Below are 26,762 nucleotides of genomic sequence, written 5' to 3'. Positions count from 1 at the left end.
TTAATGATAGAACCATCCTAGGGGACAAAATAATTCCCCTAGTTGATGAATCACTCAAATATAAAAACTCTTTTTTTACTACTTGGTACAGAGAAAAATACGCCTGTGTTTTTCACCGGATTCATTCATTCTGCATTACTCTAACTTATATATCAACAACAACAAACATTCAGACGTGAGATGATTTATTATAAAACGTTCCCAGTTTGTTAGAGGATCCAAATGATTTGATATCATATATGAAATTGTTCAGAGACTGGGTCATATAACATTATAGGTATTTACATGTCAAACTTCTAAAAGACAAACGCATAGTTCAAAATATCAGAATGACCAGGTCAGTTGTAATGTATAGCCGCACTGTCCTTTCAATTAAATAGAAAAGTATTTTTAAATGAACCAAAATGCATTTTTAAGCACAGCTTTTATATTACAGGGCCTTCCCTTCATTTCAGAAAATACTTTTTGCCTTTAACGATCCAGATTCTGCTCTGAATATGACATTACACTTAATTAAGAAAAAACAACAGAGGAGAAGCCTCATATAGTCACACAATAGCTTTGTATAACATATCTGCTAAGAGTTCATCTTTCAAATGCTGAGACAGGGGATGTTTGTGACAAAATGCTTTCACGCGGGCGAGACTGATCCCAAACTCAGTCTTCACTGAAAACACATTTAAAATGGAAGTAAAAGCTGGTTTGTTTTTAATCAATGGTCTGAACGATGACAATCTGCGTGTGCTCCATCTCAGCGGTTCCTGGGATTTCATACTGTTCCACTACGTAGCTCACTTGCTCGCCAGACTCTCCGTGTTGGATGAGAACGGGTGCTTCGGACGATTCTGCATGCTGGAAGATCATGGAGGGCTCTGTGCCGTCTGCATGCTGTATGATCATCTGAGGCTCTGACTGCTGGATAATAAGTGAGGTTTCCGGGGGCAAAATCGGCAACGGGGGCTCCATCTGAATTTCGTGGTCTTGGGAATCGACAAGGGCAGACCGAACGCGTGCAATCAGGCCCTGGTGGTCAATGGGGATGTTGAGAGGACACTGTGTCGGATCTGTTTTCAGAGGAGCCTGCTGCTCTTGGCCTGGAAGAGCTGAAAAATATGTTTTAAAAATAGATATTAAGATGGATGAATAGATTAAGTTGTAAAGATACAACTGGTAAAAAGTCATTTGATACATTTTAAGCTTCTTTGAAGAACAGGAAGTTCAAAAGATCAGCATTTATTTTAAACAAAAATGTTTTGTATCATAGCTCTTTAATGTCACAATTAATGCATCCTTGCTGAACTAAAGTATTTCTTGCTTATTCAAAACTTTTGAATGATGGTGCATCAATAGTTTCCACAAAAATATTAAGCATCAAAGTAACGGACATTGATTGTAACAGCAAATTAATATTTTAAAATGATTTCTGAAGGACCATGTGATACCAAAGGCTGAAGTAATGATGCTGAAAATTCAGCTTTGCTAGCAGAGGAACAACAATATACAAAACGGTTCTTTTAAATTGGAATAACGTTTAATGATATTACTGTTTATACTGCATTTTTAAATTAAATAAATGCAGCCTTTCTGATGACAAATGTAAAAAAACAACAACTTTTTAATAGTTTAATAATAATCAGAAAAAAAAAAACATTAAAATAACACACCGTTATGCTTCAAAATGCTGTGCTTCTTCAAGCTATATATGTCTGAAAACATGTTCCCACACAGGTTGCACCTCACTTTTCTCGATCCTACAGGCAAAAGGACATAGAGAAACATGTATCTGTACATATTCCTGCAAGGTTTCCATTTTGAAAAATGGAAAGCTTTCATTTAATAACTAAATTTACCATTGTGGATGTCCATATGTTTTCGAAGTTCCCCAGCGGTTAAGCAAGGTTTTCCGCAGTCCAAGCATATATATGGGGTCACACCTAAAACGGAAGGCAAAAAACCCCAAAACATTCATTAAACACAAACTCCTCGTGGCGTTGATATGTTAGCAAAACGCTACAGAGAAGGTTGAGTGCATCACAAACCCACCAGTGTGTTTCCTGGTGTGAGCGATGAGAGAGCTGGAAACAGCGAAAGCCATGCCGCAGGTGTCACAGATGTAGGGTTTCTCCCCTGTGTGTCGGCGCTTGTGGTACATCAGAGTACTGGCCTGTGTGAAGCGCTTCCCACATTCTCCACACTCATACGGCTTCTCTCCACTGTGCTTCCTTAATGAAAGTTAATGGAAATGTTTATTCTCCTAATTTATTATTTATCATTTTATAGATATTTTAACTGGAAAACAAATATACAGTATACTGACAAATACAATTTTTTTTTTTTTTTTTCATGTTTAAGTGTCCAAAAATAGATATGGACAGTCAGTTTTACATATTAGTTGTCTCTTTACATCAACAATTTACAATCAACATTAAAACAATAAATCAGTGGACTAAAGCAAAATATTCATTATAAATGTTTTCCAATGATTGTCAGGGTCATTTATAGCATCACTAAAAATAATTAAATTTAATACTAAAAAAACCAAAGTATGAATTCTACAAAATAAAACTCTAGAAAATCTCTAATAGTAATAATTTTATTAAATCAAATAATAAAAATACTGAGAAATAGGGAAGGTTTTGGAAAGCAGATCAGGTTGTATGAAATCTGATTGTAATATTGTGCATGAATTGCACTACACATACCTTATGTGAATTTTCAGATTGCTAGAAGTGGCGAAAGCTGCTCCACAGAAATCACATTTATGCGGCTTTTCTTCCCCGTGGTGCATGCGGCAATGATAGACCAGCTGACATTTCTGAGCAAAACGTGCCTCACAAGATGTACAACTGAAGGGCTTCTCTCCTGAAGACAAAATACTACATGAATCACTCCACAAGTTATTCTAGAACCAAAATTAGGCAAGAAAAAAAAAATTCAAAATAAACACTGCTTTTTTAAAATTGTATTAAAATAGTATACTTTTTAAAAAAGTAAAAGTAAAAGCTTTCACAATAATATTAAGCAGCACATTGGCTTTCAATGTAACAATAATAAAGGAAAATAATAATATTGTTTCTTGAGCAGCAAATAAGCATATTAGTATAAATCACGTGACAAACTGGAGTAATGATGTTGAAAATTCAGCTACGCCCCAGCAGGAATTAATTACATTTTACAATATATTAACATTAAAATATATATATTTTATATTTCAATAATATTTTAAAAAATAGTACAGATCACTGCATTTCTATCAAATCAACATTATGCACATTTCATACTATAGTTCCACATTTTTTGTCATCAAAACTATGGAACTAAAGACACATTCATGAAGGATTGTACCCTCTACATGTGAGAATGATACCTGTGTGTATGCGCATGTGGGTCTTCAGCTGGTTGCCCTGTCTGAAGGAGCGGGTACAGAGCTGGCACTGATAGGGTTTGAGGCCCTTGTGTATGCGCATGTGTCTGCGCAGGCTGCTCATCTCTGAGAAGAGGTTCCCGCAGACGTTACAAATAGGCCTGTGTTTGTCCTGCAAAGGCTTCACTTCCTCTTCTCCTCCCCAATCCTCATTGTCATTACCAAATTCTTCATCCTCTGCGTTGTCTTCTTCCTCATTACTAGCTTGGCTTTCTTTTAGCTTTCTACTCAAGCTTCTCTTTCTGCTGCTGGTGCGGACCTTCTTGGCAGGATTTGACTCTGAATCCTCTGTGCCTTGAGATGAGCCTTCTTCGGTGTGCTTCTCAGTGTCTTGGTTTATTTCTCCACTAGCTTCTTCTCCACTGTTCTCTGTTGGATTTGAAAGTTCAGGTGCCTCAGAAAAAAGAGGTTTGGATCGAGGTCTGCCTCTTTTACGGCCAGTCCCCTCATTCTCTTTCGTCTTTGCTGGTTCAGAGCCGTCTTCTGTGTTTGTAGTTGTGTTCTCAGCGTTTGTAGTTTGGTTCTCTGTGGTTAACGGCTTAATTCGTGGTCTTCCTCTCCCTCGTTTTAAAGGAACTCCTTCTGGGTTTTCCACATCTGTCTTCACCCGATGATCATCTTCCTCACCGGCATTCACTGAATCTTCTTCAACAACTTCTGTTTGTTGGGTGTCTCCTAGTTCATCATCTCCATTGTCTCCTTCTGCACCAGATGATAGTGGTCTATTTCGTGGATGCTCTTTTTTGTGAGCAGAACTGTCCTCTTCTTGATCCTTGGTTGCTACAGACTCATCTTCAGCATTTCCAGTATCATCTCTTTCAGTGGACAGCGGTCTAACCCGTGGACGACCTCTTGGTCTTCCAGTTCCTCTCGCTACTGAGCTGCTGTTCGGGCTTGTGGTTTGCTGCACTGGAGACTGTTCAGTTGATTCAGAAGTCAACGGTCTTACTCGAGGACGACCTCTCGGTCTCCCACGACCTCTCCCTCTGCCTCTGTGAGCAGTAATGATCTCACTCTCAACATCATCTTCATATAGCCTAGTTTTGGGTTTCCTCCCCCTCTTGCTGCCACTTCTCTGCGGCGTCTGTTCGCTGGACGACTGGGCTTCATCCATAGAGGTGGGATCATCCTGTAACCCCTCTTCCTTTTTTCCCCTCAACCACTCCCGTTCCTCCACCTCGGCGATCGGCTCTAAAGGTTCGTAGTCATCTGGACTCAAGGGGGAACGTGGATCTTCGTACTCCGCTTGTCTTGTGGGCGAGCCACCAAATTTCATGTCATCTTGAGTTAGTGTACAACGAGCCACAACCTCGGGCATCCCAAGATAAGATGCAGCTTTCTGAACGCTTTCAATTTCTTCTCTGTGGACAACAAAGCACAGGAATTTATAATACGGTATGCACCAGAAATATGTATTAGTTTTAACCAACAAAGATAAAGTTTAAGATAAAGGAAATATTTAGCAAGTTAAACAGGTCATTGTCCAGTATAAAATTAAACAGATCATGGTTGAGTAAAACTAAACATTCATATTATATAATAGAAAAAATATCCAAAACTTTATAAAACTCTTTTTTCAATGACCTTCAATGTTGCTATATTTTTCATTTTCATTTCTATGTTACATTTATTTATTATGATTATTTTTAACACTTCACATAATTACTCCTAAAAATTATATACTGAAGTATAATTTATTTATTCCTGTTTATTATGATCAATTAAAACTTCATATTCCACTGATGAAGTATTTACTTTTAGAATTGACATATCTCAACAATGTTTCTATTTTTATCTGACTTCTACCTACTGCCTTTTACAGGTTATATCAACGTTACGATTGCTTTGACTGCAAGTGATTTAGGTAGAGAAAAAACATGTGCCCAGATGTATGACACAATGGGTAAATTCCTTTGATGCCTATCAATCAGACACAACCATCTTGAGATGTTCTAAGAGGAATTCTTTATTGATATTATTCCAATAGGCTTTTCCTTCTCCTTTTCCTCTGCTCGCATTACATGCTCCAAAGGCATGTCTTTTAAATTCTAAAGATTAATATACATTGATTTTGGATTACTCTCTTCAAATTTTAACAGAATATACTCATTTAATCTGTAATAGTTATCATGATTTATTTTAAATGAAAACAATTTTACTGAAAGACCTGGATCTCTTCATTGCAATTTCCAGTACACATTTACATATGTTACACCGTCAAGCAAAGAAATTTGACAAATAATGGCATTTTTTCAGCAGTAAATATAATTTACTCTGCAATTAAATATTTAATCAGCTCAATATTTATATCAATACAATATATAAATATATTAATATTTCACATATGTTTAAGTGTATTTAATATTAAAATTAAAAGATATAATTAAGGAAAAAGTCAAAAACATTTTTTTGTCAAAATTATGAATTTTTAACTATTTTAATTAATTTACATTACGCCTGTTCCATGCTTAAAATGACTGAAAATGTAAAATTGTTTATTTAAATTTTTTTGAGGATGTAAATATTTTCAGGCATCATAGGGACAGTACATATAAACACAGATAACACTACATATATGTATATATATATATATAAAACAAAAAACGTACAGATAAACTCACCTGTCCATACTCAAGTCTCCGGTGTAAATATAAGTTAGTAGTTTTTCAAACACTGTCCCGCTCACCAACTCTGGGTCCAAAGTTATGGTGGCATTCTCCTTTCCGGCATCAATAGACTGCGTAGAGAAATACTCGCTAAAGGCTGCCAGAACATTGTGGTGTGCATTATATTGAGACTGTCCTATTACTACTGTGCAGTCACACAGAAAGCTTCTCTCACGTTGCCTCTTCAGCTGCTCCAGAAGAAACTCACTGTGAGTGATATGTGGCATGACGTGGAAAAGGAGCAACCTGCAATGTCAAGAACATCTCATAACATCAGCCATTATTCATTTGTAGTCCATCCTCTTTCTATATAATAAAAGTGGTAAGTTCTAGCAATAAAGGTGCGGAACTACATAATGGTGGACAACATGAATACATGATTAAATATTTCCATTTTGAGCGAACTAGGACCTAATAATGACCCTATTTTACATGCACTCATTTTGTAAGCATTAAACAAAATAACAAAAATAAATCACTTACCGCACGTAAATTTATAATGGTTTAAACCACACCCAAAAACCTGTTTAAATGAAACACACATGCATGTAAAAATAAAGAACATGTGCACATATGAATTAACCAATAACTCAATATAAAATCAGCGACAGTTTAGACTAGACAACATCAGTTAAGGAAAATAAAAGTTCCCGCCCATTCCTCAAAAGTTGGCTGCAATAACGAGCTAGCTGACAAACTATCAACATTAAAGGCCGCTCAAAATATTATAATGCACCCAATAATTCTAGTCGTAAATATGCGCAAAAAATCGCTAAGTTCATTGTTTTCTGAATGGATGCGGATAGTAGTGTTTGTAATTTTGACATGCAAAACAAAGGGCTCTTATTTCGAAAATGCTCGATCCGGTAGAGCGCGATCCGTAATTCGCAGGCTCGCTCTACATATTACAAACACAACACCGAGTCGTGCCACAATTATTTAAATTATTTGATTAATAAATATAAAGTTAAATAGGATTTTTTAATAAAAATTCAGGTCTCACGTTATTCCGACAGTAGATTAAAATCTCTTTGCTTTGACGGCCATTTTCGAGGTCTTCAAGGGGATTTAGTCGGTGACGTAATATCCTCCCGTCTGAATTCTTTCCGGTGTTTGAAACGAAATGACAGCTGTGACCACTAGGTGGAGCCACACTCACAAAACCGTGCATGTGAACGGACACATTATGTCCAGAAACGCTTGCATTCAAAGACCAAAGCGGCTTACTTCATTGCTAAATGTAAATGCTATTTTGGGAATGTGTACTTTATTTTCAATTTGGCTACAACTGAAAGTCAAAAAGCCAAAAAAAGATTCAATTTAACATTTTCAGGTGACATTTTCACCCTTTTCGATCCATGTATTGATCCCAGATTCAACAGCGACATCCATCCGCAGTTCAGTTATCCTTGTGAAGAGATCTCATCAATCACAATATCAGATTTCAGATATTATTTATTACATTTCTGAATGGTCTTTGAGGAATAATCTTTTCCACAGATTAAAGTCACCAAACAACATCTTTTCACCCCCAGTCACGTGTTAAAAAAAGACATTAAGGGTTAAAGGTTGTTTGCAAATATAAATTTAGCTTGAATCCTGGGCGTGGGTGGGGAAGAATCAAACTTTCATACAAAATATTTGTAGGTATATTTGTTTAATGATAAACAACTGACTACCTTGGTTACCCAAATCATTTTAAATGGTTATGTCATTGTCATTTGTTTACTAGACTCAAAAATGATTTATTATTGTCTGGCCACAGCCCATGGGAAAATCTGATCATCAGTTTCATAAATGAACTCAAAACCTTCATTTATAACTGATTGTAGTAACCTGAGCCATTTAACTGTTTTTTAACTGTTTTAATATAAAAGGTCTGGGAAAATGGAGGAAAATCGAGACACAGTCTGCTTAGCAGCACACACACCTTTCAGCGCTGCTCCCATGATATCGATTTACATAATCAGCTGCTTCTTGTTACAACACAATCTCAGTCTGTCATGATGAGCGTCTCCTCCTCTCTTGTCAGCGCACACTTACTGGAACCGGCACACACACAACACCTTCAGCTCTGCGCTTAACAACAAGTTCATCTAGAACAGGTATTGATTTTTACTTTGCATTCTTATTAAATCTGTTTTGCGATATTATATTTAATCATAATTATATAAATCACTATTTTCTGTGTTCTGTATGTATTGTGCAACTGTAATATTGGGTGTAAAATACGTGGTCTAAAAACATTTACTACTAATGAAATCTACTTCTCACATTTCATCACTTCTGCTACAACGATAATTATCTTTTCTGGCAAATTATTCAACAAATCTATTATAGCAGTTCGTATAGACTATTAGTGTGTTCATATATTGTTAATGAAAATGTAAAATGTTTTAGCATTACAGAAAGCACTACGTTTATCAAAAAAGGTCATTTCATCAATAGTTAATGTTAAAAAATTTCATAACATCACAGTTTCATAACATACCTAACATGCACGTGTTTGCCAGTGACTTGCGATGATCATATGCAAACAGGTCCGGCAGGTCTAACAGCAAAAAAAAAAACTGACATTCAAGACCAACAAGACCCCAGGAAAAAAAACATATCTTTAACAGATGTAGCACAGAGCAATAGAAAATATTACTGTATTTACTTTTTAAAAGTTCTAAGTGTCTCAATTCTAATTGGACAATGCGATTTACAAATAATTATTTGTGACATATCGTCATGACGTGAAAATGACTAATGCATACTGAGCTCTTGATTGAATTTTCTCTCCCGGCTGAGACAGCAGCTCTTGACAGGATGAAGGCAGCGACTGTGTTGCTCGTACCTCTACTGCTTCCCTTGGTCTCTGCTCAGACATTTCGTTGGGGACCCTGCCCAACACCAATGGTCCAGCCAAACTTTGAACTAAACAAGGTAGGGCTATGCAAATATAATGAATTTTAAAGATAAAATCATGGCATGGGGATGAAAAAATAATGACAGGATTTTAATTTCTAATTTTGGGGTTAAGTGCGCCTTTAACAGTGTGCAGTGCACTTATATGAGCTTTACCTTTCCCTCTAAGTACCTCGGAAAGTGGTATGAGATCGAAAAGCTCCCAGCATCCTTTGAGAAAGGCAAGTGCATTGAGGCAAACTACGCTCTAAGACCCGACAACACCGTCCAGGTTCTCAACGTTCAGACCTAGTGAGTAATCAGATCTTTTGACTAAAGCAGAAAGCAGTGTTTTTTCCGCCCTCGTTTATCCATAATCAAATCGTGTGTATACATAAAACAGCAAAGGAAAAATTAGAAAAGCAGAGGGCACAGCAATCATTCAGGACCCGAAGGAGCCAGCCAAGCTTGGAGTCAGTTTCTCCTACTGTAAGTCCATGAATATCCTCAGCCTGTCTTCAAACAACACATTCTAATCTATTTTTGAAGAGTTCTTTTGTTAATTGACTGTCTGCTGCTTTTTTATATATGCAGTCACTCCCTACGCCCCATACTGGGTCCTGTCTACTGATTACAACAGCATATCTCTGGTTTATTCGTGCACTGATGTTCTCCGGCTCTTCCATGTGGACTATGCCTGGATCCTGTCACGCTCACGCATTCTGCCCGCAGCGGCCATCTACCACGCCAAGGAGAACTTCTCACGTGACAACATCGACGTGAGCAAAATGATTCCCACAGATCAGCAAGGATGCGATAGTCCTCTTTAAACAACGAAGACTTAAATATATATATTTGGTGCCTTCACTTTTACTAATATTGGTGAAAACGGTTTGAGTTATCATTATAATTATGTTGCATAAAACCGTCTGTACCCAGCCAGCACATGATATAGCCTAATGATTATATGCATGTTGTAACTTTAAAATGAAATAATGAATAAAATGCATTGCCCTTCGCTTGTGAAGATTTTGCTTATGGAGTTCTGTGTCATGTCATTCCTAAGACATTATTTTATTTCATTAAAAATATTTGTTTTATGAACGCTACAGTTTGAGCAATTTGAGATATGCATATGTTTTCCGTATTGTTTTTCTACGCTTTTCTGAATCTTTTATGTCAGTACAAAAGTTTTATTGGGATATTTATTGTATTAAAATGGAATTATGTTATTGCAATGTGAGTAATGTTTTTTCTTTCATAGTTCTATGGAATAATGCATAAACCGACTTGATTTGCAAATATCTTATACAACCCAGAGGTGGGTTTCAATGATGTAGACCTAGTTTGGGAGGGGACAAAAAATTCCTGAAACTGGATTTCAGCCTGTGCAGAACTTGTGACACACAACATCTTTTTAGCTCTTAGAAACGAACGGATCACTTGCATAATCACTGCTGCAAACAAGGTAATGTTTATTTTCCAAAACATTTAACAATATATGCAACTTTTTAACTAAATTATGTGAGCTGCATGCAATATAGCAAATAATTTACTTGATTGTTAAAGCTTGCTCATATTTACCTTTGAATACCTTTGTTTTGAATTCCAGCAAATGATGAAGTGGAGTATTATTTTGGGGGTGTTCTTGCTATGTTTTCTTGCTAATAATCTCAGCGGTAAGCAGTGCATATTACTCCTATTACTAATTATTATCATCTTTTGGGGCACTTTAGATATTTACTTTAAAAAGGTTTTTAGCATATTAAAAATGCTGTATTTTATATTAAATATTTCTGTAGTATTGGACAGTAGAAGTCATTGTTTGTTAGATAAACAAACTGGTGCATTTCATAACAGAAAAACAGTGAAATACCGCATGTTTAATATAAACATTAAAGACTTGAACCGTGTTCATCAGGACACGTGTGCACATAGTTAAAAAAAAATATTTGTGGAGGAAACTCCCACATTTCTTGAATCCCTTTGGGAGATCCTTGGTGCTCTTGCATGAATCAGCTCTTTGTGAGGGAGGATTTCAGATTTTATTCACTCTTCCTCTACTCTCTCCTTCCACAGGTGCCAGATTCATTCCTGAAGGGGGTAAACAGACTATTTACCATTTCGTTCACACACCTTTAGCCAGTGTATATTAATAGTAACCTAGTATTTCAAAATCCCAAATGCAAAATGAGGCTTTTATTTGAACAAATAATTGTACTTATGCTGCTGGTTCTCTAATTGTATTCACCGTGTTAACTATTCATTGTTATGTTTGCCTGAGGACACAAAGAGGCACATTTAGACCGAACTTCTGCATCAGGAATTCTGGAATGCATAAACTCAGCAAGAATACACAAGCTCTATTTTTCTCTCTCAAATGTAGTGCCCTATGAACGGCCCCCAGCTGTGCCCTACTGGTCTTATTCCACTTCAGATTTCTGGAACTATGTGGAATACTTCCGCAACATTGGGGCGTACGACCAGATCAATGAAATGGCCAGAACGTTCTTCGCTCATCAGCATCTAGGAGACACGCTGGGATATGAAGTGGCAGAGCAACATGAACACTAAATGGATGTTATTAGTTCATCTTTTGTGTTATTAGAAAGTAACGAATGATAATTTACTAAATATAACTAAACACCATTTATAGCTCTATAATAATGTGTTGTGCCGTATCTTTAAATGTATTACTACTAGTAAAAAGCATATAGGAATTATAGTCAATGTTTCATTGTAGTATGAATTAACAGCTTCAGAGTGCATGATTGTGATGTATTATACGACTGGTGCAATTGCAAATATAGGAAATATAAGAAATAAAACAATAAAGTGTCATACTGATGCACAGTAATTATGTTAATTTCTTCACTGCAATATACCGGAGGACCAGTTCTCCAACCGAGCCAGTGGGACCAGGTTTCCACCCGGTTACATTTTGACGTAACACCACTAGTGGACGTGAAGCCTAATACGGTAGAATCGATTCCTTCGAACAGATCGTCGTAATGAATCGGTTCATAGAGGCTTATATTTCATGCTTTGAACATCAAAATACACCCATGTTTAAACCGTTTTATTATTACTATCAATATGTTTAGGTAATTAATTAGAGTTGTGTTCATGTGTAATTACAGCCATTATTCAGCTCATGTATTAATGTAATAATATATCTATCTATATTTATCTATTGATATAAATTGCTTGTATAAATATGAAATAAATATAAAAATACAAAACATACATGTATTGTTTAATTTAGCAAAATATACAGTCTTACAGAAAGTCTTATGGCCCAAATAAATTCAGAAAGCACATCTTTTAAATCTGGTCGTGGTAACAGGTTCATTTAAAAAGAGTCGACGCAAAAGAACAATTCGTTCACGAATCGGACGTCGCGAATCAAAACTGCACCGGAAACAGAGGGAAGCGCTGAAAGTGTTTGTTTTGGTGAATGTGACAGGGAGCTGAAAAAATACATAATTTTAAGATTTGTTTACCGCTGACATTTAAGTAGCCTCGCTAAAGTTATGAAGCCAGCAGTTGATGAAATGTTTCCCGAGGGAGCCGGTCCGTATGTGGACCTGGATGAGGTCGGTGTTTACACGTTTCTGTACGATGGTCTGTGATTAGCCATTTGAAAGCTAAGTTTAAGTATGCGTACACTTAAATATATCATATGTTTGTAAACGAACAGATTTATTTATAATTTGAAGTAAATCTGTATAAACCGCACCGTATCTTAACTTTCCACTGTAACGCTAGATGTTTACCTCACTTCACAGTACAAAAGCACATTTTCCCCAAATGCACATATCATCCTGTTAGTATTTATTCATTAAGTGTTTAGTACATATTTATGACGTATTATGTTCTACAACAGTTTACCTTTTTTCGGATAAAATCGAAAGAGTAAATGTCTTGTTCAGGGCTGTTGAGACGGGTTTTTTTGGTGCTGTGTTAATGCTGTAGTGCTGCGTGATTACAGGCAGGGGGCAGCACTGGACTGCTGATGGATCTGGCAGCCAACGAGAAGGCAGTACATTCAGACTTTTTCAACGGTGAGTTACTTGATGTTGCACAGTACATCGATCAGTTTCTTTCCTTGACCTTTACAGGGGTTTGTCATTATTAGATTTTTTCAATTGAAAATAATTGTAATGAGAAAAAAATAAATAAATAATATATTTATAGCCATATATATATATATATATATATATATATATATATATATATATATATATATATATATATATATATATATATAAATGGCTCAAAAAATGTCTGTAATGTTTATTATATTTGTATTAATGTATTTAAAAATGTGATTTATTTCTTATAGTAGAGCTGAATTTTCAGCATCGTTACTCCAGTCTTCAGTGTCACATGATCCTATCAATGTTGAAAACTGTAGAATTGTTCAGAAGTTGATATCCGCTTCATATGTTTGTGGAAACGGGTCACATGCCTTTTAAGATTTTTTTCATTGTAAATGTCTTTACTGTCACTTTTGACCATTTGAATGCATTCTTGCTTAATAAAGGTATTGATTTCCCCCCAAAAATGAAGCAGCACAAGTGTTTTCAACAATGATGATAAGAAGAAACGTTTTGAGCAAATCATTTAAGAATGATTTCAAGAGGATCGTGTGACACTGAAGACTGGAGTAATGATGCAGAAAAACTAAAAAATCAGTTTAGAATCAGTAGATTATTACATTTTGAAATGTATTCAAATAAAAAGTTATTATTTTACAGTAATCAAAATATTGATTGAATAAACAAAGCCTTGGTGAGCGTAAGAGCGTCAGAGACAAACTTTTGAGTCTTATATTCAGTCTATATATTATTATTTCTATGCAAATATATATATATTTCTATGCAAAATTGTTTTTAAAACCATTTTTTCCATTAAGTTGCTGTTCTTATTTTTTTTTGCTTGGCAACAGAATATTGCTAAGTGCTTTAACATGCAGACTCTACAATTTTCTTTACACTTTTCCGCCTCCTCTACATAGCGATAGTAAAGGTAGTTTGAGCTTGGCACAGGATGACCTAAAAACAGGCAGTTAAAGAGTAAAGGAGGTATGAAGCTGAGCCCATGTAAAGCACTTTATAGGGCTTCATTGGCTCCAGCGCAGCAGGTCCTCGCTCTTTAGAGGCTCTGTATCCATCTGCAGCTCTTGAAGTAGCTGAACACGTGTCATTCAGGGGCGTTTTTATCAGGGGGCCCTTTTGAAAGGTTTACGGAAAATAACCCAGAGACCCCGATAAGAACTCATGCACTCATTTTACTGAGAACAGCATGTTTTAGAGGAGCTATTTGTGTAAATAATTATTTAAAAAAAGCCATTCTAGATATTCTCCTTTATTTTGCCATATCAGAAATACTGTGTGTATATTTTCTGGTTTTGTGTAGATTTTTTTTTAAGCTTTTTTTTTTTCTCCACAGATTTTGAAGATCTGTTTGATGATGATGATATCCAGTGATGAAGAGGAAAAATAGGATTTCTCCATTGTGTAAAATGTTGTACATTTTAAGTGTTTTTTCTTTCTTTACTTTGGGAACGATTGTACATTGTTAACGCTCGGTTGAATAATAAACTTTTGTGCGATACGAAGCCTTCCTTTTTCCAGATGTTTCCACATTTTAAGAACCCCAGACATTCCGAGTCAAAAGTTGGAATTATTATAAACGTTTTTTCCCTAGGCTGAAATCTGTTTCCAGCCCTGATTGTAGGTTTTTGCACATTCCTGAACACCTGTAAGGGCGCGTAATTACACGTGCAATACACTTTTAACATAAAGCACAGATGTTTTACGCTCTGAATTTGACATAAAAATATTTTTTCCTTCCAGATATATCTGAACAGACATCCTAATCTGTTATCATTCACATCAGATAATTGAAAAAGGCATACATTAATTCCTAATCTGTACTGCTGCTTCACAAACAGGGTTTTAATTGTGAACGATCACTTGCAATGCCATTCTGCACAGTTAATTGTGAGATGATGGATTGAGCTGGTGCTTGGCAGATGTGTGTGTGATATAATTCCCCCAACGGGTTTCGCCCTGTTTGCTTCAGTTGAGAGTTCACAGCATTTACTCAGTGACACAGTAGCCACTAGATTTCTTTAATCTCTGTTATTCTGTTATTGGAAGCTTACGAGCACCGTCTCTTGGATTTACAGGGTCTGGATGGAACTTTTATGGGCACGTCCTCCTCCGATGTAAAGACACACATAGTACATTTACAGCTGTTGATGGTAACCCTGAAGTTGTATTACTATATGGACTTTAAGACTTGCACGTTCAACCTAAAGAAACCTTAAGTTTTCCAAAAAAATAACTACGTTTGCAACATGCATTCACTCTCAGGCCATCCAGGATGCAGATGAGTTTGTGTCTATTATCCATAATAACCCCCTCCAGTGAAAAAGTTCATCCTCGGTTGTCCCCACACATCAAAACATTCAGCTTTTGGAATATTGTGATGCTTTTATTAGCTGTTTGGACTGTTCTGGTGGTAGCCATTCACTGCAGAGGATCAATTGGAGACCAAGTGATGCATTGCTAAAATTCTTTCAATCTGAATATGAAACAAATTTATCTACATTTTGAATGGCCTATGAATTTTGGGCAAACAATTCCTTTAAAAACAAATCCAAAAACCAGCTTAAAAAAAGTTATATGGATAGTTATATATATATATGGACTGCTTTAAAAACACTTAGTAACTGAAAGTTACAATACTTATTAAGTTTATTAAATACACGCGAGAGGTAAATTTTATTGCATTCACTAAGTGTGAGTGATATTATTTCACGGATTTGTTCTAAAACAACTGCAAAAGTTGCAATTTTCACGTCCTGTTTTTTTTTTTGTCCTTCAGCATTTTTTCTTTACCTTCTAAACACGAAACAGTTGATGTTCTTTTCTCGCCTCCTGTTTCCGTGTCTGTAATCGCAACATCTGATTGGTTAACTCACTGGACCAGAGAAGGCCAATCATAGGGCTGGAAGCAGCATGCACTTGGCCCTATGGGATGCACCTTTTTGTTTTTAATTATCAAGGTTGGGTTTAAATTGCGGCCAGCTTCTCAACGGTGGCCCAGTCAGTGTACAGAGGTGTGTTGAGTCTAGTACACGAGGGGTTTGGCTCACCTTCCTCTTCCAGTCGGTCAGCTGTAGAGCTGAACTTCGAGGACTCTCCTCAGCTGGTTCACATTATCACATCCTAACACAGGTAAGACAAATCTCAAACATGTTTCATTTGTATGGCTATAAAGCAAATTCATATTTCTACATTTCAAAAACCCTTACAGTTACTTTTACTTTATAGTTTATTTGCAGATGTGCCCCAAATGTTGAGCATTTGAACTTTTTTGCACAGTTAAACAATAGTAAGATCATTTTAATTGTTACGTATTATAAGAAAATATTCAAACTTTTTGTTTGAAAAAGTTGAAAGCTGCACAAGCAAATACGGACACTGACAAGAAATGGCATGTTTCTTTGGATACAGGTATTTGTAGAATGTAAAAACCAATAATTTGCAGGTAATCAAACGTACACAGTGAAGTTTCTTCTATTCTTAAATTGTCAAATACTAGTTTTAATATGGCTAAACTTAGATAATCATATATAAAGGAGCAATAGGACAATCTCTCTCATAGCTATTCTCATTTGCTACTGTTATCATCTTAAAGAGGTTCACCGTGTTAGAATATACATTTGAATATACATGCTGCATATAAATGCTATCAATAATTTTGTTTATCCAAAGGAGTCAGGGAGGATAAAAATGGCTCATTTGAGAGGATCTTCCATCTTCCATGTGTTGCTGCTGGCAACATTAGTATTACCAGGTGAGACTTTTAAAATATAATTTTATTTTGTTTGAGAATGTTATTTAATCTTTATTTTTAGTAGTTCTACGTTTAAACATCATATCATTTAGACGCTGCTTGACTCAATGGCTTTGTATCTTCAGAGTAAAATTTCCCCAAAAGCCCTGTATCAAGCAAGGGGGTATCACGTTTCTGAGTGCCAGGTCTTAATTTTTTGCTCCGCAACTGGTAAAATGATTAACGGTTGTCAGCAAAACTTAAGTGCACCAGGTGTCCAGATGTGGCAGCAGTTTACAAGCTCATAAAAGATAAACCTGCTGATACTCTGAAAGAGCAACATTTCCTTTACCTCCCTCATACAAGACACTGAGATCTCTTGTTCAGCCTTCTGACGGTAAAGACATACATGATCTACTCGTCACCATTCCAGCTAAGATGAACATCACTTTCAGAGAGATAAGATGGAAAAAGTGTCAGTTCATACGTTTTTTTTTTTGCTGCTAGGATAATTAGGTTCACCTGTAGTTAAAGAGGCTCCTTTACTTTGTAGATTTTATAGCTTTTGTTTGTAGACGAGCTTGGTTATTGCAGCCCCCTGCTGCCAGGCATCAAAGTGCTGATGTGTGCTGTTTGAAGATTAATTTCCTACAATACCCTGTATATTACCACCTTCCCTTCCCCCCAAAACTTGTAAAACTGCACCCTGCTGCCCTCAGCTCATTGGGCCTTTACTGTCTGTAAGCATTTTCTACTCTGTCTTTGAAAAATGCAACATCTGGTTGAGACTTAGACCCCCTAATTTTTCCCCCTCTCTACTCTTCTTCTCCAACAGAGTTTCTGTTGGCTGGCCCTGTGACCCAGCATTTAAAAAGAGATGGTAAGTATGCCTTATTCTACTGTTCTGTGTGCTTCTTCCCAATTCATGTATCTGTTGTATAACTACCATATAACCTGAATATTAGATATGCACAGTGACATAATACATAATGTTTCTGCCAGATGGAAGTGATGAAAAGGCAGGCGTTGAAGCAGTTCCAAAGAAACTAATCCGCAACAGGAGGAACATCAGTTGGTACAAGCAGCACTCTGACTTCTGGAGCTGGTACAAATACTTCACTGACAATGGGAACCAAGAAGGAGTGAGTACAACATATTATAAACTAAGCAGGACAACATGGCACACCTGCAGGTCAATCTTAAAGGGATAGTTCACCCAAAAATGGAAAATTCTGTCATTAAGTACTTACCCTCATGTCGTTCCAAACCCATAAGAACTTTCTGACCCTTAAAAGACAGCAATGCAACGACCATAAAGGAAATTGTTAAAATAGTGGCATCAGTGGTTCAACCACATGCGTCAGAAGACTGACACAGTGTCAGCGTCTCTCTGCTTCAAAATTTTAAGGTTAAACTACTGATGTCACATTAACTATTTTAACAATGTCCTTGATGACTACCTTTCTGGGCCTCGAACTGGAAGTTGCATTGCTGTCTATGCAGCGTTAAGGAGTTCTCACAAATATTGTGTTCCAAAGATAAATGAAAGTCTTACAGGTTTGGAACGACATGAGGATGAGCAATTAATGTTTTAATTATCATTATGAGTAACCATTTTTGGGTGAACTATGCAGTTAATGATGCAAAAAACACCAGGGAAATAATTGCCATCTTGGGATGATTAAGGTTATTTATGTTTTGCATTGATTGTGTAATTCACATACTGATTCAAAATCAATCATTGTCACAGGTAGCAGAGCTGGATCGCGTCTATCTTGCATACCTGCAGAACAAGAATCGGGCTGATGCACGTCGTTCCTACAAGGTGTACCTGCAGCACCTAAGCGACATCTACAAATCCTGTGCTGAGTCTGATGACCCAAACTGTGTGGCCTCATACACAAACAGACCCAAACCCAAAGCTGAGGCACCAGTGCCTGCCCCAGTCAAGTCTTGTGACCCTTACAGAGACCCATACTGCTTGTACCCGAAGGGATACTCTTATTATCCATACATGGCTCCAGCCCCAGCCGCCGTCAAAGCCCCTGCACCAGCCCCAGTCAAAGCCCCAGCCTACATCCACACGCCTGTGGTGAAGGATCCACGTTCTGGTTACTACTACTACTCTCCGTTGGTACAACCCTTCTTGTCAGCCGATCAGAGGGCCGAGCTGTTGCGTATCTGTGATGCAGAGGATGTTGAGTGTCTTCAGTACCACCTCCGTGCTGCTTATGGATACAAACCCGCTGCTTCCCTAGCCCCATCCTACGCCCATCTTGGCTGTGACCCTAAGACCGATCCTCACTGCATCCCCCATCTGGTCCAGAAGGCACCATCCAGTCTGTACCTGCGTTATCCTCATTGTGACCCTCGAGTTGACCCATACTGTGCTTATGCTGCTGCTCTAGCATCCTCGCAAAACCTTGAAGCCCCATCTTCTGGCTTGGAGAGACCCTGCAACCCACTCTATGATGATAACTGCAACCCTCTGACAGCCACAAGGTTTGGCAGCTTGGCTCCTGAAGATCTGAAGGACGAGCCTGCCTCTGAAGCCGGTGCCATGCGGGCACCTCCAAGCCCTCGTCGTGACCCTTATGCCATGCACAGAGATGCATCTGCTGGGGCTGACCTGAGAAGACACCTGCCTACACATTTCCAACCCCCAAGGCACCAACCAGAAGAACCTCAACATCCTTTGGGACCCAGAGGGAAGACCAAGGAGGGATATGATTGTTTCATCGGGTATGATGAAGAGTGCTTCCCGCTGGGCTCCCAAAATGAGCCCCGTCCTGCTGTGCACAGACAGCCATCCTACCCAAGCGAGGCCTATGAGCCTCACCTGAATGCAGATGGATCCAGGAATGGAGTGATCGAACCTGACCCTGACTGCGACCCGGAGTACGACAGAAATTGTCGCTTGCGCCGCTACCAACCTGAGGTGGCCGAACCCGCCAGTCCATCACCTCAAGAGGAGCCAGCCCAGGAGGAATCCCACCGTGAGGAGGCCCCTCAGCATAGAGAAGACTCCTACCCTGAAGCACCAGGCTACAATCAGCAGCAATATGAGCCCTACATGAGCGGACAAGAGGATCCATATGCCGGATACGGCCCTCAGGAACCTGGAGCAACTAGCTTTCAGGATGTTCTGAGAGGATACGGCGGACGGTATCCCGGCCAGGATGACCACCGTGCCTACAACGGAGACTACAGAAAGAAATAAATACCTGTGACAATGTGTGTTAAGAATAGTAGATCAGGAAAGAACAGAGTTTTTGTAGATAAATATTGCTTGTAGAAAAGGTGCACAAGCATTTTCACAGGATTTCACTTTTGCTTAATATTTTCGAGAGCTGCTGAAATTTCCTAGCTCTGGAGTTTGTCAGCACTTGTATAGGAAAAAAATTGATTCTTATGATCTCTTGCTGATTCTTTAAGCCCATGTAATCAGATTGTGTGTTGCAGCATCTCTACTAGAGGAGCACTTGAAATAACTGTTCGTATCATTGTGGAGGGAAAAATTACACAAAGCAAAGTATGTAAAAGGTGAATAGTGTACTTGAATAAACTATAACCTCTCCCATCTGGCTTTTTCTTTGTACATTTGCCCACCAATTTCCCTTCAAGTTAATATTTAATGAATTTTTGCGACCCTTGCTATTTTAATCTTTTTTAATTTGACAAATTGATGCTTTGTGATTTGTTTGCATATTTGTAAGATGTTTTTCTTTGAATGTTTCAAATAAAAGCTTTAAAGTTCTTGCGTTCTCTTTATTTGCAAATGCATTACAGACAAACTAGATAATTTAACAAACAGCTTTTCTATTAATTACAATCAAATGATATTAGTTAAAACAACAGCTGGTAGAAACTGTTGTTGCTCAAATTTTATTGGACTATCACAGACAAGTGAATTATTATACCATCCTACTATTATCATTCACAGAGCAATGCAACAAACAGATTAATTATCTCACTTTTAACTTACTAACACACAAACAGTCACTGATAATACAATACAGTTGAACCAAATTAGCATAAATATCCATATTTATGTGGCATCATTTGCTGTTTTGTTTTTTCTTTAGTTAACTGTTTAGAGAAATATTAAAACTGATCTAAGCGACACAGTCCAAGATGTGTCACTGTGATTTTGCCAAGTAAGATGCCATCTTGGATCAACATTACTGTCCAAAAATATAAACTTTTCCCAATCCCTACCCCTAAACCTAACCCTACCCAAAATTAAAAAAATGATAGCTGATTTACAAGGGTGTAGAGGCACCTAACACTGATCATAAGCCTAAAAATTATCCCTCAAATCTGATTGGTTGACTGGAATGTTGTTCCAAGGAGCATCTTGTACTCTGTGAAATCACACTAACTGTCCAAGATGTGACACAGTTACCTTAACTAGCCTGAGAATACTTTTAAAATCCAGTAATAAATATAAATACTCATCAGCTGTCATGCTATTTTGGTTCATTAAGTACTTTTGTATACGCTTAAAAAGCTGCTGCAAAATTTAAAATCACAAATCGAAATAAAACCATAAGGTCATAGCATAGCGCGTATGGTGGTATCTTACCATGAACATTGATTAAAACCTCAGCAAGGATGAAGTATGCTAAACTGCACACCAACTGCACTGACAGGAAGCCAGTTGGCTAGATGTGACATGTTTAGAGGGTGGGCAGCCAGACTCCCTGTGAACGTATCTGGCCTATTAATCTAAAAATGACAGGGCTTATGACAGTATCAAACACAGACACACAGCAAATAATCTCTTCATGCTGCATTAAACTGACTGATTGTTTGGTGAGATTAAGTGAACGTGGTTACAAATAACATCCACAAAGACAGTGTCAGCGTCTGCGGTTGTCAGTTGGATTACTTAAGATTTTAGGAGCCAAAAGAAAGCCAGTGAAGGTGGAGTCGTTGTTGGTATCTGCATAAATCTCTGCATCAAATACGTCATCATATAACTGTAGCCAAACCTCATCTCCTGCAGACAGATTTAAAATTACCCCTCCAGAGGCCTGATCCAGATTTCCATTGTGGAACTGATCAAGAGTAAAGGCCACAGTCCGGCCGTTTTTAAACATAGCTACCTTGGTCTCCTTACCATTGATGGTAAGATGATATGTAAAGTAGTATATCCCAGGGATGGCACAGCGAAACTTTCCAGAGATGTCATCGTAGTGGTGCTGATCATTGTAGAAGGTTTTAGTGAACCGGATGGGAGCTCGACTGGCCGAGCTGGTTTTACCTGTGAGTCCCATGCTAAAAGCAGAGCGCTGTGGGAAGAAAGCCTCTCCACTTTGCCCTTTCAGACCAGGGTTGCCAGGAAATCCTCTTTTTCCAGCAGTTCCCTCGTCCCCTGGTTCACCTGTCTCTCCATTCGGTCCTTTGGGGCCTTGACAAAGATATTTTAATTATTAGATAGTCTTCTCATTTAGGGTCATGAACATGCATGAAATTTGCTGTCACTCCAAGATGTTGTGGAAAATTACAGTATTTGCAGGTCAAATTGATCTGCATGTTTTATGATCACAGAAAGCTACACAGACCCAAAACAGAAATATTGTATTAACACTTTATTTATTTGACAGCCACTTTTACATGTTTATTGTTTTTACTCGATTTCAAAAATATATCATACTAATATTAATTTAAATATTAACATTAAAGTAAGGTTTATGTGTGCAAATATTTTTTGTGGGCACTTGAAGGAATAGTTCGACCAAAAATTTAATTTTTGTTATTAATTACTCACCCTTGTTTCAAACCCATAAGACCTTCTTCAGAAAACAAGTTAAAATATTATAGTTGAAATCCGACCGCTTTCTACCCTGCATTATCAATGCAACTGACATGTTCAAGGCCCAGAAAGGTAAAAATAACGATCTTATTAAGCTTCATAACTTAATGGTTAAAGGACTGATGTCACATGGACTATGAGATGGATTATGTCCCTCCCTACTCCCTTTCTGCCTTTTTCAGATTTCATTACAAATATCAAGATGAGGATGAGTAATTACTGATAGAAGTTTTATTTTTGGGTGAACTACGCCTTTAACACTATTAACAGTCTGTAAATTAATCACCTGAATCTCCATTATCTCCTTTTTCCCCCTCACGACCTTCACGTCCGTCCCGGCCGGGGATGCCATTGAACCCTGGAGTGCCAGAAACACCCCTCATCCAGCGTGCACAAGGTTCCCTGTCGTCCTGCTCAGCCAGCTCTGTGTCCACCTCTTGAGAGACACTCAGTCTGGCTGCTATTACCACACAAAACACAGCTATCCATGCAGGCTTCATTATAAGAGCCATGTAATCAAACTTTGTGAAAAGTGAAAAAAAAAAACCAAACTTAAATTTCAGGACTGAACAAGCTGGTTTTGTCCTACCTGGTCAGCAACAGTTTGTCATTACAGTGTCTTGTGTGGAGTGAAAGCCTGAGCTGTTGTCCTTTCGAGTTCTTGTGTGCTAGCTTTTTTTCTGTGCTTGTCACTCCTAAAAATATCTGACTGGACATTCAAAGCAGCTGTTCGTATTAAACAACCGGTCACACTGAGATAAGACAGTGTGAGAGTTTTGTAAAATAATTGGTTTGAAGCGCTAATATCGGATTTAGAATCTTTCTGAATATTGTTAGGGGTGTCTGCTTATCTAAGGAAGGTATAAGCAAATTTCTGCCTAGTAACCTACCAAGACCCATTTTGTTTGTGATCTATTCATACAATTTACCAATACAGACAGACATAAGAGCAAGAGTAACTTGCACATTATAATCACTGGGCGCCACCTTGTGGCTGATATAATTTGTGCCTCAAAGGCAAACTGAGAGATTTAAATATATTAATAAAATAAAATTATGGATAAAAAAAATTTGGTGATAAAAAACAACAAAAAAAAATTTAATTTAGAAAGCATGATTTTTAAAAATTTGTTTGACATTCTATTCAAAAATCCTTTCATTTAGGTTTTGTCTTAACATGCATAAAAACTAAAGAAAAAAATATTATGGTTTGTATACATTTTTTTAACAGCCTTACTTTTTAAAAAATCATAAAGAGTAATGACGCTGAAAAGTCAGCTTTGTCATCACAGAAATACATACAATTTTAGATTAAAATTGAAAATGGTTATTTTTATTGTAATTATATTTCACGGTATTGCTATTTTTTTTACTGTATATAATAACGTGTGGCCTCAGTGAGCACGAACTTTTTCATTTTAAATGGTAGTGAACATATATTCCCCACATTATTCACGAAACATTTCTCTTTAACAATAGCAGATTTAATGGCCTGGTAGATTATTTATTATAACTATATTTAAATGTAATTCTGCTGTTTGAAGCACTGTCAAGGCTATCTCATGTTTTGATAGGGTTAGCACAATAGAGCTCAACAGACACAGCAATTTTATCATAATAATGCAAAATGTCGTTATATACCTATTACTGACACAATCCTCCAGGTCTTTATGAGGACTCTCAGAGTTAATTAGATGCTTCATTAATACATGAAACCATTAGATATGAAGGGAGTTCTCCATTCTCTGCTTTTTCCATCTCTGTTCTGCTGTAAAAGGTCAGTGTTCATCTCACACAGCTCCCTGTGCGCTACCTGACACTTCACGGGACTAATTGTATTACTCATACTGATAATAAAATGCCAACATATTTTGTTTAAACATTGTTTTGCAGGAATGCCATGACTATGAATAATCGCCCTTGTATTTCACCTTTCAATCAACACCATCGATCTACTACTGTGTTTTGTTTAACTGGATATGAAATGAATTAACGCATTAGGTGTTGTAAGAGCAAGACAAATAAATATTGCGTTAATCCCTAAACAGTTACTGATTACATTACTTAGTTACTTTTAATATAATAAAGTTCTATTTTTGGCAAATGTAAAAGCTCTCTCATACCAATAGTGTATAAACTGAAGTAGAAAAATACTAAGTACAACACACTTAAGCAATAAAAGAAATAAATAATAACTTCTTCTTATTGGTATGGGTGAACTGGATCATTTTATGGTCAGCAGCAAAGACTTTGGTTAATAAATATGTGTTATTTAATTGAATTATTGCAGGTTTGCATCATATTCTGAGTTGCATTTCACTGTTTTTATTCATTTTGAGGAATGCTGAATATGTGTTTTTTTTTTTTTGTGAGTGAGGTGAATCAATGCATCTTCACATTTATTCTAGAACTATAGTAACGTCTTGCTCTTGATTTCTCATAACACGGGGACAAGAGAGCTTTCAATCATATCCGTTTAAATACTAACAATGCAGAATTAAAGGGAGCATTTTAGAGCCATTTACGCTACAGAAGTTTTATTTTGTCAAACTTACAGAGAAAACTGGAGCACTAAATGTAAATGAACTACCACAGCAAGTAATTAACCTCAATTTGACAAGAATGCACTATATTTAGTACGGACACCTAAAGGAGATTCAGCTTCTGCGAGCACAAGTAACAAGCATCTGCAAGTAAAGTCATCATCGAGATCATTCAGGGCACACTTACACTAATCAGTGTCAAAACGTAAACAAGTGTGCATTGGTTACCAGGGATACAAATGAGCAATCTGAGTTTTAACCCCACGGTTCAGAAGGTACTAGGAGGAAAAGCCCTGTGAACAGCTTGAACGGTATAAGGGAAACCAAATAGGCTTATCTTAGCACTGCAGAGGTTTCCAATATGCACAGTTAGAGTCATTTCGTGGCTGCTTGTTTGCAGCTCTAATAGGATCCCTCTGGAATTGGATTATACAGGTAATAGGGGAATAATACGGTGAGGGGTTTATTACGATTATGACAGCTTCTTTCGCGAGGGAAAAATATACAGTTACAGTTGAAAATGGGTTTCCGTGACGTCCCGTGTTCAAAAATAAACGGTTTGAAAGCACTTTGAATGGATATCATTGGAGATAGAAAGTTGTCAGGCTGAGTCTGAGGAAAACTTCCCAAAGCCTGTCAAAGCCTAACTTTCTCTCACTGAAGACAGCTCAGCTAAGCTGCTAGTTAGCTCAAAGACAGCACACTACTGGATAAACACAAGCCGGAAGACCCCTCAATCCCTTTAATCACAAATGGGGATGAAATAATGAAAATCAGGGATATTTCATTGTGTGCCAGTGAAATTAACGTTTGATCAAATAGCCTGTTCAGTAAGTTCACCTTCCATACGGCTAATGATTAGCTTCATGAAAGTCTCTGCAAACAGTCACCTATGAACTTTATACACCTGAGAGGCTTAGCCACATGATATGACCACAGTTCTGAAATGAAAACCAGGTATATTACTACTTTTGTGCTTAACATATAATTGAAATTTCGAATTAAATAAATCTATGACTTTGAAAAAAAATACATTTTTTTATAATGTGTAAAAAAATAAATAAAAAATAAAATGTACAAAACAATAAGATATGGCGTGATATATGCCATGGTGTATTTTTTCTTTAAATAATAATAAGCACAAGCAATATCTGGTAGCATTATTTCACTTTTGACACAGTAAAAATGGGGTCATTTTCAGAGAAAGGACATCTCCAACTGAGAACAAGCCACAAAAAATGGGAACTGTATCCAGAAAACAAAGATGTCTGGCCATCCTAACATATGACTACGAGGATGACAACTGCTCTAGCTTTTAATGAAGATTTATTGCAGTGTGGCAGATCATTTCTCAAAGTCCAGATATTAAGTTTTTATGAAAATCATTGGGAAGAAACATCATTCAAACCCCAGAGAGCAGAGGAAAACGAATGCCTTGGGCTGTTCCTCTGTATTTAGGGGATATTTATTACAGTTCATTAGGTGAGAGGAGTTTGGAGTGCAGGCCTTACAAACACAGCAGATGAACAGCAGATGAGCTGCTTTAAAAGCACCGCTGGGTCACTGGATAC

General features: G+C 37.2%; 6 protein-coding genes across 11 annotated transcripts; 4 read left to right on the top strand and 2 right to left on the bottom strand.

Moving 5' to 3' along the window:
• Positions 1 to 168: 168 nt before the first annotated feature.
• Positions 169 to 7,184, bottom strand: mynn (myoneurin). Of its 2 annotated transcripts, XM_043226891.1 has the most exons (10): positions 7,094 to 7,170; positions 6,574 to 6,613; positions 6,266 to 6,336; positions 6,046 to 6,161; positions 3,368 to 4,785; positions 2,703 to 2,862; positions 2,044 to 2,222; positions 1,851 to 1,934; positions 1,665 to 1,751; positions 169 to 1,103 (listed from the first exon to the last, which is right to left on the bottom strand). In XM_043226891.1, the coding sequence occupies exons 4-10, from the start codon at positions 6,051 to 6,053 to the stop codon at positions 709 to 711; spliced, it is 2,331 nt and encodes a 776-aa protein (XP_043082826.1). In that variant the 5' UTR covers positions 6,054 to 6,161; positions 6,266 to 6,336; positions 6,574 to 6,613; positions 7,094 to 7,170; the 3' UTR covers positions 169 to 708. The 2 variants fall into 2 exon arrangements, with proteins under 2 accessions (XP_043082826.1, XP_043082825.1); XM_043226890.1 differs by having other exon boundaries at positions 6,046 to 6,336; positions 7,094 to 7,184.
• A 905-nt stretch (positions 7,185 to 8,089) lies between these two features.
• On the top strand, positions 8,090 to 10,217 carry apodb (apolipoprotein Db). 3 transcript variants are annotated; one of them, XM_043225670.1, is made up of 5 exons: positions 8,090 to 8,195; positions 8,888 to 9,018; positions 9,170 to 9,291; positions 9,383 to 9,468; positions 9,574 to 10,217. In XM_043225670.1, exons 2-5 carry the CDS (start codon positions 8,902 to 8,904, stop codon positions 9,807 to 9,809), a joined length of 561 nt encoding a protein of 186 aa, XP_043081605.1. In that variant the 5' UTR covers positions 8,090 to 8,195; positions 8,888 to 8,901; the 3' UTR covers positions 9,810 to 10,217. The 3 variants fall into 3 exon arrangements, with proteins under 3 accessions (XP_043081605.1, XP_043081607.1, XP_043081608.1); XM_043225672.1 differs by having other exon boundaries at positions 8,095 to 8,195; positions 8,884 to 9,018; XM_043225673.1 differs by having other exon boundaries at positions 8,119 to 8,195; positions 8,879 to 9,018.
• A 97-nt stretch (positions 10,218 to 10,314) lies between these two features.
• otos (otospiralin) lies at positions 10,315 to 11,819 on the top strand. Its single transcript, XM_043225674.1, has 4 exons — positions 10,315 to 10,447; positions 10,592 to 10,658; positions 11,059 to 11,082; positions 11,366 to 11,819. The coding sequence occupies exons 2-4, from the start codon at positions 10,595 to 10,597 to the stop codon at positions 11,551 to 11,553; spliced, it is 276 nt and encodes a 91-aa protein (XP_043081609.1). The 5' UTR covers positions 10,315 to 10,447; positions 10,592 to 10,594; the 3' UTR covers positions 11,554 to 11,819.
• Positions 11,820 to 12,382: 563 nt separating this feature from the next.
• cops9 (COP9 signalosome subunit 9) lies at positions 12,383 to 14,598 on the top strand. Its single transcript, XM_043225675.1, has 3 exons — positions 12,383 to 12,575; positions 12,971 to 13,043; positions 14,434 to 14,598. Exons 1-3 carry the CDS (start codon positions 12,513 to 12,515, stop codon positions 14,469 to 14,471), a joined length of 174 nt encoding a protein of 57 aa, XP_043081610.1. The 5' UTR covers positions 12,383 to 12,512; the 3' UTR covers positions 14,472 to 14,598.
• Positions 14,599 to 16,787: 2,189 nt separating this feature from the next.
• On the top strand, positions 16,788 to 20,050 carry and1 (actinodin1). The gene is made up of 4 exons (XM_043227077.1): positions 16,788 to 16,851; positions 17,666 to 17,710; positions 17,833 to 17,972; positions 18,581 to 20,050. The coding sequence occupies exons 1-4, from the start codon at positions 16,788 to 16,790 to the stop codon at positions 20,048 to 20,050; spliced, it is 1,719 nt and encodes a 572-aa protein (XP_043083012.1).
• A 534-nt stretch (positions 20,051 to 20,584) lies between these two features.
• Positions 20,585 to 23,417, bottom strand: adipoqa (adiponectin, C1Q and collagen domain containing, a). 3 transcript variants are annotated; one of them, XM_043225778.1, is made up of 3 exons: positions 23,238 to 23,413; positions 22,935 to 23,129; positions 20,585 to 22,243 (listed from the first exon to the last, which is right to left on the bottom strand). In XM_043225778.1, exons 2-3 carry the CDS (start codon positions 23,029 to 23,031, stop codon positions 21,693 to 21,695), a joined length of 648 nt encoding a protein of 215 aa, XP_043081713.1. In that variant the 5' UTR covers positions 23,032 to 23,129; positions 23,238 to 23,413; the 3' UTR covers positions 20,585 to 21,692. The 3 variants fall into 3 exon arrangements, with proteins under 3 accessions (XP_043081713.1, XP_043081712.1, XP_043081711.1); XM_043225777.1 differs by having other exon boundaries at positions 22,935 to 23,108; XM_043225776.1 differs by having other exon boundaries at positions 22,935 to 23,417.
• Positions 23,418 to 26,762: the final 3,345 nt, after the last annotated feature.

This window comes from Puntigrus tetrazona, chromosome 24, assembly GCF_018831695.1.
Source record: "Puntigrus tetrazona isolate hp1 chromosome 24, ASM1883169v1, whole genome shotgun sequence".
Taxonomy (NCBI): domain Eukaryota; kingdom Metazoa; phylum Chordata; class Actinopteri; order Cypriniformes; family Cyprinidae; genus Puntigrus; species Puntigrus tetrazona.
This window is presented reverse-complemented; position numbering and strand designations above follow the sequence as displayed.